General features: G+C 43.6%; 1 protein-coding gene across 4 annotated transcripts in view; it reads left to right on the forward strand.

Moving 5' to 3' along the window:
- The first annotated feature begins 923 nt into the window (after nt 1-923).
- The window catches only part of plcd1a (phospholipase C, delta 1a), a 15,994-nt gene continuing 3,523 nt past the window's right edge, over nt 924-13,394 (forward strand). For 2 of the 4 annotated variants that reach the window (XM_083676387.1, XM_083676390.1), the window contains exons 1-12: nt 2,290-2,405; nt 4,941-5,099; nt 8,365-8,593; nt 8,876-9,005; nt 9,272-9,500; nt 9,597-9,798; nt 10,033-10,177; nt 10,440-10,592; nt 11,882-12,031; nt 12,198-12,354; nt 12,585-12,701; nt 12,917-13,095. In XM_083676387.1, coding sequence (XP_083532513.1) covers nt 2,306-2,405; nt 4,941-5,099; nt 8,365-8,593; nt 8,876-9,005; nt 9,272-9,500; nt 9,597-9,798; nt 10,033-10,177; nt 10,440-10,592; nt 11,882-12,031; nt 12,198-12,354; nt 12,585-12,701; nt 12,917-13,095 — 1,950 coding nt within the window. In that variant the 5' untranslated portion in view covers nt 2,290-2,305. Of the gene's footprint in view, nt 1,209-2,289; nt 2,406-4,940; nt 5,100-6,711; nt 6,823-8,364; nt 8,594-8,875; nt 9,006-9,271; nt 9,501-9,596; nt 9,799-10,032; nt 10,178-10,439; nt 10,593-11,881; nt 12,032-12,197; nt 12,355-12,584; nt 12,702-12,916; nt 13,096-13,394 lie in introns of those variants that run through there. The other 2 variants (XM_083676388.1, XM_083676389.1) reach the window with 2 other exon arrangements.

Below are 13,394 nucleotides of genomic sequence, written 5' to 3' on the forward strand. Positions count from 1 at the left end.
CTGTGATCTCATATAACCTCGAGTGAGAGTTCATGCGACAGAGCTGCTGGATGCAAGATACAATGGAAAAGCACAAGGAGTGGTCTGTCTACATGCCATCTCATACTAATAAGGAGCCTAGCCTCAGCTAACAAACACTATGCCCAATTGTTGCAATCAAATACTTAGCAATAATAAATAGCTGACATAACACACTGAAGAAATAGACTGAGAGTTTAGACATTGTGGCTCTATTTAATAGTAAATAGTAAAATAAATTGCATTAATTTCCAACTAGTCATTTCTATGCTTGAAAAAATTTGGACTCAAATTCCAAGACCATCCAAATAACTCCTCATTGCAGCCAACAAATGCAGGCCTTGTCCTTTCAGATGAGATGGACTAGGCATGCATGATAACCAACACCTGCTGTTTTTAGCTGAGTTGTTGCTTTAGCACATACTTCTGCTACGATGGTGCTGAAATACGCCCATTGTGCCAGACAGACACGGATCTTTAGTTTAGCTGGCTTTTATTGAGATATGTAAATTAATTCAACTTGATCAGAAATGCATTAATCGACAGCCTATCAAAAATCTATACTGAAGTTGAATATTCGGATAAAGGTTAGGAAACTATGAAAGTCAAACTACTTGTGTTAGCCTACTAACTCATAACATTATTCCTGACTTTCCCCAAACAGCCAATCATCACTCTCTCTCTAGCATTAGGCTACAGAGGGATAGATCTTTTATTTCAGCCTCCAATATCCGCCTAGACACGTATTGTACACACTGCTGCCATAAATATGTGTGGGACAACAAATCACAATTTCCTATGGCTATTGAATTCCGTCAAGAGGTGTAGCTCCCGAGCCGCTGAATCAAAGCTTTTATTGTAAATAAGATGACTGGTCAGACCGGTGTATCAGTGGGTGTGGACTGAGGGCGCATACTGGATGCAGGGTTGGTGCTTGCTGCGCACTGTCTGGCTTTCAGCGGCTGCCTGAAGTTGATAGCGGACGGATGTCTCCATGAGTCCCGATATGTGTCACTTTTATCATCGGATCTAATAATTTGCATTTAACCATACACACACACTTGGACTTGGATTTAAGCGCGCGCCTAACTTTCTCAGCGCATTTGGGGCACGGATTTACACACTGTGGTGACTTTTGACTTTTGACTGTCAAACCAGAATGGAATCAAACGGAACCGCAGGCAAACATGGTAAGTTGAACGGTACTATGTTATGTGGTGTGCGAGAGAGTCCTGCTAAACGTATTCTGTTAGGCTTTAGATGTTTCAGTGCGCCTCTTGAGCGCACCGGATGAATGGTTCACGTGCACCTTTTAGGCTTTTATGCTCCATCTGTACTGCAGATAACTGTTCTCTTATTATAGGCGCGTTGACAGCATCCTTAATGCCTTTCATTGAATGTGTTTATATGTGTTTAGATTATGGCAGGGCAGAGGTTGTTACATTTAGTTAAACACATTTTGTTTCTAGAGGTCATTATTGTCATGGAGGAAAGAGAGGCACAATGAAGTTTGTGTTGTAGGAGGGACTTTATGGTTGGTTGATGAGCAACAACATATTTGTGTGCTGACAGATCACATTTCACATTTTGATTGGAGACAGGCCAGGGTGCCAGCATACATAGGTGCCAACTACCTTTCTATTTTCCTAACTCTGATTTCGAAGTCCTATACACACTCTTACATCACTGTAAAACATACATGTTCTAACCCTTCAATTGATTTAATGTCAAAAAGCTGTTAGATAAATATATTGTAGTCTACTACAAGAGGATCTCTTTCTCCAGCGAAATAGTAGATTTCCATTGGAGGGCGCTCTGTCATAGCATATAGCATGCATTTTAACATTACACTTGGCCTAATAATGAGTCAACACAACAACTGCTTAATCTGAATTGATAAAAGGCTAAATGGATGGAGGTTAGTTTACATATTGCATAGCATCAGTTGACTGAACAACCAGTCAGCAATAATAAAGTCAATACAATAATACAATAATACCGCATGTTACAGCTCTGAACTTCATCATTTTAAAGTCATCGTAGTCTCTCTCACAGCGAGTTAAAAGGCTTAAATCATCGTGACCAGTGACACGCCACCAATTGAGCATAAACCAGACGGGACCATGTGACGATCAGACTCGTCTGTCAGTAGTGATTCTTTGCAAGTAAGAACACGCCCCGCGACCAGAATTGAGAGCGTCATGGGTTTTAACCGTCAGGTAGTTCATTTCTAAGTAATACAACTGAAGTAGCTTAAAGTAACGGGATCTCAGGGTAAAGAGGAGTGATGTCTTGCTTACAGAAACGTCCAAAAAGGACTAAATCTGAGGAGCAGAGTTTTCAAGAATACGTGAAAAAAGTTGCACAGGAAAATGGGAAACTTTTAGGTAAGTTTATATTTACCTGTCTCTGTCTGCGGTGTGCGCAGGAGAAATATCATCAACTTAATCTTTCTTGGGCGCACTCCATACCTGCACCTATATTGCACTTCCTCCCAAGGTGTTATGACACACTTTGCATTTGGCACATTCTGTAGTTTTTACTGTAGGACTATAATATTTATGTAGGACTATAATACTGTATCTGTTAAGATGTCTTAAATGCACTTTTTTTTTTTTGGGGGGGGGGGGGAGGTTATGACTGTTGTAGATGATTGGATATGATTGGACCAGAGGTTTGATTGTTGCAAAGCTGTTTATCAAGGGATAAATTAAGAAACTCTTATGAAACTCTGCCACAAAAGGACATCTTTACAAGGTTCACAGAATATCCTCTTTTTGTTTTTGGTTAGAATATGGAATGTAGGTCAGTGGAGGCTGGTGGAGGTAGAAATTGGAGGACGGGCTCATTTCATACATTACAATGAGCCTGTCCACCGATTTCTACCTCCACCAGCCTTCCCTGATGTATCTTCTCCTTTTCCTCTAAGGCCAGGAAAATATGCTCTTCTCAGCTTTGTTCTCCCTTTGTTTTTATGTGGAAACAGTCAACAGATCCATCCAGATCCATGAGACAAGAGTGACTTCTGAGGAAACAATTTGATGCCTTTGCAGAGAAGAGAGATTTGCTAAAATGATCAATACTTGAAACCATAGTCAGCTTTTTCATGCAGTCTCCACAGATGGGGTTTTCAGGCGGATTGCACCTGAAAAGGTGCAGCCCACATGGCTTGTTCACATTCTTTCCTTTAAAATGAATACTTTTCAGCTCGGTACAAGTCCAGACGTTTCTTGCCAGAGGGAAATACTTGTCTCATTACCCCCCAAAATGGGCTTATAAGACACAATTGTCAGAATACTCCTTTCTCATGAACTTGCTTGGAGGCATCAATCAGTGAGTTGCCCTTCTCACTTGTCTTGCCCTGTCTTGCCTTTTTAGCTAAAGCTGCCTCTGATGGTTACCACTGCTCTAGTGGATGCTTAAAGAGACATCTTTTACCAGAAACTGATTACTCAGCATGTTCCACCTCAACAGGAACAGCAGACCTACAGTATCTGCATTTCAACATCCAAAGCCTAAACCATGTCCACGAAACATGGTGGTCAAGTCTAAGGAAACAAATGAGGATTTATAGCCATGGAACTGTTATATATAAATCATTAATTTCACTGCACACTGTCATAAAACACTATCTACACTATCTCCAGGCCACTCAAATGGTACAGTCCTGTGATCAAACAAGTCAAAAACAACTGCACAGATTGAATTCAAACCCAGAATCTACAGAGGCGTGTCTGAAGAACTCAAGCTTTGCCAAGTCCTCCTCCCTGACTGCAGCCATGCCAGGGACACATAAACAGCCTCTGTGAGTCTGTGGCGGGACCTTGTAAAAATGTCTGCAATGTTGTGGTTTTGCCCACGCCCCTGGGGCGGTGAGGACTAACAGAGTGGTACTGAATGTGGGAACCCACCCGCGGCCTCAAGTGCCCGCTGATCACTGGGCAGCCATCTTTCATTCACACCTGAGTGGTAGAGAGAAAAACATCTTGGGGTCCCCCCCAGTTTGTCTCCCTTTGTGTGTGTGCTAGTTCCCATGGTTTCACTTCTCTGATTGACTCAGCGTGGTTTTGGACTGTGTGACAGGATGACAGAATTAAATCTGGGTTGTACATGCTTGTATGCACAAGTAGTCACACACACACACACATATGCACACACTCACGCACACACGCACACACACCGACACACCCACACACACCCACACCCACCCCCCCCCCCCCACACACACACACACACACACACACAAAGTGCAGCATTTTACACAGCACATATACTGTCAGCAATTAGGGCCTGTGTGAGATCATTGAGTTTAATATGACAATGTGAGTCAATGTTACGGAAAGTCGGCTGCTGTTACACATCCTCTGTATAGGAAAACCACAATCACCAGATTGTGCCATCTCAAATATTGTTGTAGTACTGTACATGGTAGGAGGAAGTGAATGTTTGTCTGACCTCTGACCTCTGTGTGACCGCAGGTTCCCATGGTTTCACTTCTCTGATTGACTCAGCGTGGTTTTGGACTGTGTGACAGGATGACAGAATTAAATCTGGGTTGTACATGCTTGTATGCACAAGTAGTCACACACACACACACATATGCACACACTCACGCACACACGCACACACACACACCCACACCCACCCCCCCCCCCCCCCCCCCCACACACACACACACACACACACACAAAGTGCAGCATTTTACACAGCACATATACTGTCAGCAATTAGGGCCTGTGTGAGATCATTGAGTTTAATATGACAATGTGAGTCAATGTTACGGAAAGTCGGCTGCTGTTACACATCCTCTGTATAGGAAAACCACAATCACCAGATTGTGCCATCTCAAATATTGTTGTAGTACTGTACATGGTAGGAGGAAGTGAATGTTTGTCTGACCTCTGACCTCTGTGTGACCGCAGGTTTGGAGGGAGATGTGGACCTCCAGTTCCTCCTGGTTGGTGGGGAGCTGCTCAAGGTGCGCTCTACCTCCTGGCAGAAGAACCGCTTCTACAAGCTGCAGGAGGACTGCAAGACCATGTGGCACGAATCCCACAGGATGTTTAAGAGCAATCAGACCTGTGAGTGCCATTCGTGTGTGTGTGTGTGTGTGTGTGTGTGTGTGTGTGTGTCTATGTCATAATAACCAAATGTCATAGTGGTCTCAAGTGTTTTGTTCCTCTCTGTTGTAGAGGATCAGTTGAAAATGTCAACATGTGTTAATCAGGCACAGGGAGTTTCAGCTTGTACTGTAGCTGCTGGCTCCGGTGACTCTGCTGGTCCCTCCATCCAACCCAAGGAGGGCTGCTGCTGCTCTAGCCGATAACCTCTGTTCTCTATCCTCTCCCTAAGCAAACACTGGAGGCTAGATCAGTCACCCACACACACCCAGGCCTTGCAGACAGAGAGAGGGGAGTGGCCATGTGAAATGGCCTGGCAAGACTTTTGTTTATTGCGGGTAGGCATGCTAGAGTCGGGCTGGGATGCGATGGGATTGGAGAGAGGGGAAATAGAACAGTGGTAATACAAGAGGCATTTCCTTGTTGAAGGAAGCAAACTGCCTTTTTATTGTCTTCTTGTGGGGTTAATTGAGCCAAGTTTACCAATGAGCTTTCAAGTGTTTTGTTGTACGGGAAGGAATGTGGGAGGGTAGCACTTATGTTTAGTAAACACTTTTTGGATGGACTGTTCAGCCCCTTGCTATACTCCTGCCTGTCAACCCCCATTAAGCTGATATTACAGTATCCATCTTCATATTACAAGTGTATTAAACTGTTAAATTCCCCCTAAACACTAACACTGATGTGCTACCTGGTAGACTACTTTAAGCACAGATTAAATGTTATATTTACATATTACATACTGTAGGATAGCCATGTTCATCCAATCCACTCATACCCTCATCAGTCCCATTGGTCCAGAGAAGGAGAAACAGCTCGGTTTCTAGGGCAGGCTTTGTTTGCAATGTCCATCCTGTGTTTACAGTCCCCACCCTCACTCCCACACTGTGAGAGCCACTCACTCCCAGTCATTTACTGCTTGGGTCATATTAGGTACAGACCATGTCTGTACTGTAATAAAAAAAAAAGATAAAAGAGGAAGAATGCTGTTTATGGCCCTATAATTATATGTCTCCTCAACTCATTTATTAAGGAGTTGTAGAGATTTCTCTCACCTTTTTCTTGAGTGAGGCTTACTGAACATACAGTAGATTGTACTGTGGAGCTTGCATGGTTTTGACTGTCGTTGATGAGGGTTAGGACATTTGACGCACACTTGTTTCAGTCCATTTAATTAGACTGTGGCGCCTCTGTTTAGCAATTTTACTAAAAAAGTATTAAACTAGTCATGCTGGTAGTTTAGAATACGGTGGTTAATGGTATCCATATCATGGCTCCTCATGTCATTGTTATCCTTTCAGCTCAACAATTCTCTCACCAAACGGACATATATCTCTACTAGTTCAACACAGAAGTGACACCACAGTAGTTAACTGATTAAAGCATAACTCAAAGGGGAAGTTTGTACATACATTGGTTTAACTTCCGACCCCATTCCCCTCTTGCAAGATTTTACCACAAGTGTGGAATATTGTTATTCCCAGGAGAGAAAAGTCTGGAGAAATAAGGGAGTGAAGTTGTCAGACCCACACAATGTCCTCTTTCTCTCCTTGCTTTTCATCTGGTATTTAAGGAATGCCAGCGTGACATGGAGGACATGACTTGGACACTGTGGTCTCTCAAAATGGAATGCTCAGAGACTGGTCCAAATCCAAAATATTCCCCCTACAATCTTCTGTTTGCTGTGAGTGCATCGCTGGCGGTTGGTATGTGTATGCGTGCATGCGTTGGGGGTGTGTGTGTGTGCACATGCATGCATGCACACATGCGTGTCTGAAACCATTCTTATCTTCTGCTGGGTGCTTCTATGGTATTTGTTCATCCACATGGTCAGCTGAGGCTACATGGCCCAGCCTTGGTGTGATCCACCTCAGCCTCCTCATTGTTTTGTTCTTCTGTTCCGACTGAGCTCCCTCCTGAGTTCCCTCATCCCATTAGATAGACCTGAGCCCTCCCTGGTGATAAAAGATAGGTGCCTAAAAATGAGAAAACGTATCCAGTTATCCAGTTACAAATGAAACAGAGACAATGTTTCTCCTTTGAGAGGCCTCTCTAGTAGTATTTACATATAATACTGGAAGCAAGGGGCAACTGATAAACGTTGTGATTGTAGCGTAAATCTAGCCACAATGTATGGCCACATAAGCCTTGAGTCCGTGGTGTTTGGGTTAGTTGGGTTTGTTGACAGTGAGCATGATTACATCACCCATGGCAGTGTGCACTCTTCCGTACATTAAGCTGCTCAACAATAGAATAAGTGAAAAGGGGCTGTGCAGGCACTTCCAGCCTACAGTATGTTGTCTTTATGGAGGTGGGTGCTACCCATTGGAGAGCAAACATACAGTAGGTCTATGTGTGTATAGCTCAGAACAGACTCAGAGAGTTGAACTGCATAGTCCAGTGAAAGGAGGTCAGAAAGGCATTGCACCATTCAAAAATGCACCAAAAGGCCATTCAGTCTGGTTGGTCAATCATCAATTTAGTCAACAAAACAACATGGCTGTAGATGCTAACCCAGTCTGAAAGATCCATAAGCTTCTAGTGTCAAATATTCTACTGGAACATGAGCATCATTGGTATATTGATGTACAGTTAGATTAGATTATGTTAGACCCAAACATGATTTGTTTGGACCTAAATACAACACATTACCTCTGTCCTGTTTCTCTATGTATAAAGTTGTTACCAAGTTAAAGGTGCAGTATGGAAAAAAAGGAGTTGGTTCTCACCAAAATCTTGGTGACTGTTGAAGGAAGTCTGTCATTGAAGAAACATATGTTTTTATCTGCTGTGTGGGTGAAGGCCTTAGAAGTGTGTCCCCACACAGAAACACAGACACATCCTGTAGATAGACCAGCGGTGTCTTGCACACTCTGCTCTTGGATATCTCCCTTTGTCTGGGGGTGTTCTGATAGGGAGGCACCCTGGTGCCAGCAGGGCCTGGTATGTCGTCACGTCTTTCCAGGGTTTCCCTGCCCTGGTCCTAGAGGCCCACTGTGAGTGGGTATGTCTTTGTTATAAAAGATTCTGTAGGCCTATACTGTTTCTTTGGTAGTGGCGTGCCTCCCCTCATGAGAGTGATTTTGATAGGCTTCTCCCTGTGTTTCATGGAGGTTCCCATACATGAATCTGCTACAGCAATGACTATCTAAAGCTGAGCTGCCATAAAACTAAGCGCACACCGTTGGCCTCCAGACATTTCTAATCCCCTCTTTCTCCCTCACAGTCTCCTTAGATGACATTGACTCAGTGCGTAAGGGTCGTCAGTCAGAGGGGCTGAAGAAGTACACTGAGTCCCAGGTGGAGGAGCATTGTTTCTCCATCATCTTCAGGGGGAGGAAGAAGAACCTGGACCTGATGGCCAACTCTGTGGAGGAGGCCAAGCAGTGGGTCAGCGGTCTGGAGAAGGTCATCAGTAACATGCGCAACCTCAACCGCCAGCAGACGAGTGAGCAGTATCCTTTTCAAAACTACACCGCTCAGTGTGGAGAGAGTGGCTAAAATATGAGGTTTCGGAATCCTCACCTAACTTATAAAGTCATGTGTAAAGTATAGAAATGTTGCTAGTGTAGCACACTGTTTTTCAAAATAGAGGAAGAATCGAGAGACGTTACAGGTGGAGAATATTTTCAGTCAAAAATTAAGCTGCAAACAAATTGAATGAAAATCCAGTCCACAGTGTTTACTTTTGCCCAGAGAAATACAACTTGAGTGTACTCCTTACATTACGACATAAGCTGGATTTTCAACTGCATGCGCAAAGCAGACAAGAATGATGACAACAAGATGAGTCTGAAGGAGCTAAAGCACTTCCTCCACCAGATCAATATTGAGGTGGACGACAACTACGCAGAGATGCTGTTTGTGGTGAGTAACAATCAGATGTCTGTGACTCGGTCACATTGACACAGGAATGATAACTCCTAATGCACCTGTTTGATACTGTATGTGCATGGATTACTCTCAATATTGCCTTATTAACATTGTATAATGGATTGTTTTTACAAGTTTCATGTTTTATAGTTTCATGTTTTTTCACTAGGACACAAAACACTTTACAATATATGAGGGTAACTCACCCTATCTGCCTCTTCAATATTGAGTGATTGTCTTGTAATTATCATATCCCATAGAAATGTGACAAGTCCAACTCAGGCTCTCTGGAAGGCTCCGAGATCAAGCACTTCTATGACCTGCTGACGCACCGGGAGGAGATTGACGTCATCTACGAGAAGTATGCTCAGACAGGGGGACAGATGAGTGTCGTGGACCTGCTCAACTTCCTGCTCAACGAGCAGAGGGAAACTGTGAAGATGGAAGACGCACTCAAGCTCATTGAAAAGTATGAGCTGGATGAAACAGGTAAGAGATGCTCAGAGTCTCTATGTACCTCTGTATTGCATTCTCCACATGGCCACTCGATGGAATCATTTTTCACACCTGTGTGTGTTTCCACAGCCAAGCAGAATAAGCATATGACCAAGGATGGCTTCCTCATGTACTTGCACCAGGAGGAGGGCTCTATCTTTAACCCCGCTCATAAGGAGGTGTTCCAGGATATGAGTCAGCCCCTCAACAATTACTTCATCTCCTCCTCCCACAACACTTACCTGATGGAGGATCAGCTCAAAGGCCCGAGCAGCACTGAGGCCTACATACGGCAAGCATACCTCACAACCACACATCTACAGAGTGCTTTGTAATGACAGTGTTCTGTCAGTGTGGAGTGACAGTGAAACAAGAGAGTAATTTGCCTTCTACATGTCGCCATCTGTTACAAGTCTGAACATCTGTTTAGCTCTATCCTTGTACCAGACTGAACATTGTGATTACAGAGCCTGTAGATGTTGACAGAATTGTTGTTGTTGTTGATTTTTGTGGTTGTTGTCTTCAGAGCCCTTATGAAGAGCTGTCGCTGTGTAGAGCTGGACTGTTGGGACGGGGCCAACGGAGAACCTGTCATCTACCACGGCTACACTCTCACCTCCAAAGTACTCTTCAAAGATGTCATCAATGCCATCAAAGATTATGCCTTCAAAGTATGTGATGTGCCACCACAACCTGTTGACCTGAGGTTGTCTGACTGACTGCATTTTATAAAGAATAAAATAAGGATCGATGTGATATGTTATGTTAACTAGTACCAAGCTAGTACCAAGCTTCTGTCTTCAAAGTGTCACATTTACAGTGTTTTTATCATAAAGGCCTCTGTTAAAACACGCTCTACCATTATTGCATGTGCATGGGCAGAGTTAGTGATAGCTTAGATAATGTTCACCATGCTGTTTTCCTGTTGTGAAGACGTCAGAGTACCCTGTGATCCTGTCTCTGGAGAACCACTGTACCGTGGAGCAGCAGAAGCTCATGGCCCATCACATGACCTCCATCCTGGGCAGTGCTATGCTCACACAGCCGCTGGGAGACAACATGGCCAGCGGGTTCCCCTCCCCAGAGGTCAGAGCGCTAACAAGGCTAAACTTTATATCTACCTATCTATCTATCTATCTATCTATCTATCTATCTATCTATCTATCTATCTCTCTGTCTGTCTGTCTGTCTGTCTGTCTGTCTGTCTGTCTGTCTGTCTGTCTGTCTGTCTGTCTGTCTGTCTGTCTGTCTGTCTGTCTGTCCCATTATTCCAAGTACCTCCAACAAGCTCTGCCATCAAGATCAAGTTCCTGTTTACTTGATTACTGGTGTGACATTCAAATCAGATCCCTCAGGGGGGGTGGAGTGGGGACATCTTCAAGAAGATATTATGAGGGCCATCTATCTTCAGGACAACAAACCTCCACTCTGTGAAGGCAAAAGGCAGAGTATGCCCAAACGCTGATTGCTACTGCAAAATAACAGTACATAATAATAGACCACCTCATTATACTGTGCATTCTTATAATGTACATTTTCCATTAGTCTGTTCCTTTTGATGTACTGTACCTACCTACAGTATATTGACCTTTACTTCTGGTGGTATCCAAGGCAAGTACATACAGTACTGTATAAGACAACATGGTGGTACTAGTGTCTTGTGCAAGCATTCAGAATATTAAAGGACACAGGCAAGTCTCTACAAGATCTGGCTCTGAGGTTGCACTGTGAGAGTGAAAAGAACACCTTGTTTGACTCGCTGGGATTGGGGTGTTACCAAGTGGAATTTCATTTACATGCGAACAGGAGCTGGCTTTTAGTGTTGGCCTCCAGACACGTCAGGAATGCATGCAGCTGGTCTTCATTTCATTTATTAAAGTTCTGTAATGATTTGTTTTTTCCTCTCACGTCTAATACAGAGAATGTGGCTGCAGCAAACTAAGTTAGAGGCCGCTCGCTCCCTCTCCCTCCTTGCTCTCTCCCTCTCATCTATCCTTCCTTCCTTCCTTCCTTCCTTCCTTTTTGTCTTGTCTCTCTCTCTGTCGCTCTCTATCGCTCTCTATCGCTCTCTCTCTCTCTCTCTCTCTCTCTCTCTCTCTCTCTGTTTATGTCCCTAACTCACAGAGAAAGAGATAAGGCAGAGAGTCCTGGAGTCGTATGACACAAAGAGAGGGGAGACAATGGAATCTAGAATCATGGAATGCCCCTATGAACAGCTTTCAAACATATTACTGTATGCCTTTGGGATGCCTGTGGTATTGTGTGTCGCAAAGGGAATTCATAATGATAGATTACATTTGTTTTTTCCCATCTCTCATTGGCTGTTGATGGGGCGTGTAGATGGATCTTCTTCATGTGTGTCGGTCTCTGTATAGGAGCTGAAAGGGCGGTTCATAGTCAAGGGGAAGAGGCTGAACAAGCTGGAAGCTGTTTTCAACAACAACAGTTCTGTGGAGGATGACAGTGTGTCCGAGGAGGATGAGGCTGCAGACACTAAGGAGAATGGACAGAAAGCCAAACCTAAGGTGTGGTAGTGTAGTTCCAAGCACAATAACAGCCAACACGGCAAAAAAAGCACTGGCTCGTTGCAATACCAAATTCCATTCCAAATAGAAATCTTAACATTTGTTGCAATTCATTCACATGATTTTTTTATGTTGATATATCAACTTGTTTTCATTTGCCTGTCAGAAATCAAAGATAAAGCTTGCCAAGCTGCTGTCCGACTTGGTCATCTACTGCAAGAGTGTCCACTTCAATGGTTTTGAGCATGCCAGAGACACCCATGCCTTCTATGAAATGTCCTCCTTCAAAGAGAGCAAAGCATTGAACCTGGCAGAAACCTCTGGTAAAGACTAATACTGCATGTCCTATCACAACAAGCCTGGTTTAACAGGATATTTCAGCCTATGGTACAGACATAATTTGTTTGATAACAGTTATTACATCCATCATACAACAAGACATGATAGCTCTACCGGTAATATACTATAAGTGGTTGTTGAGCCTGTATTATGTATGCCTAATATAAGCTGTTACATGATGTATATTCTGTGTTTCCTCAATGTTCTCCTCCAGCTAATGCCTACATCCATCACAACATGGACAAGCTCAGTAGGATCTACCCAGCTGGCTCCAGAACAGACTCCTCCAACTACAACCCAGTTCCCATGTGGAACGCTGGCTGTCAAATAGGTATGCTATCGTCTCACCAGTTTTTCATCAAGAAAAAATCTAAATCTACGTTTTTCATTTTGTCAACTGATACAAAATGTGTTCACTAATGAATTTCCCCAAAAAGTGTACATTAGTAAGAGTTATTCCTTTGGTCATCGTTGCTGTATAGACATGTATGAGCATCATGTCCCTCACTCCCTCCCTCCCCCACCTCCCTCCCTCTCTGTCCACAGTGGCACTGAATTTCCAGACCCCGTCTAAGGAGATGGATCTGAACCAGGGTCGGTTCCAACCCAATGGTCTGTGTGGCTACATCCTGAAGCCAGAGTTCCAGAGGGACCCGGGGTCTGACTTTGACCCCATCACACTCACCAAGGGGCCCTGGCTGAAGCAGAAGACCCTACATCTGATGGTGAGAACAGTGAACGCTAAAAGACTGAGCCAATCAATTAACCTAGAACCTAAGGACTTTTTAAAAAGGGAAGAGAAAGACATGGGGGTTGCACAGTTACAAAGCAAAGGGATTCAAGTGACCTTTGATTTGTGTGTTTAGACTGTATGTACAGCTTATTGCACTGGCAAGAGCAATGCAGCTATATAAATAAAATGTGACTCCATCAAACAATGAGCTTTTCTTTGCTTTAGAGTTAAGATATCATTCAAGAGAGATGGAGTGAAAGGTGTGCACTTTACTACAGCAAATAAGGCTTT

Source organism: Argentina silus (genome assembly GCF_951799395.1).
Source record: "Argentina silus genome assembly, chromosome: 1".
Classification (NCBI taxonomy): domain Eukaryota; kingdom Metazoa; phylum Chordata; class Actinopteri; order Argentiniformes; family Argentinidae; genus Argentina; species Argentina silus.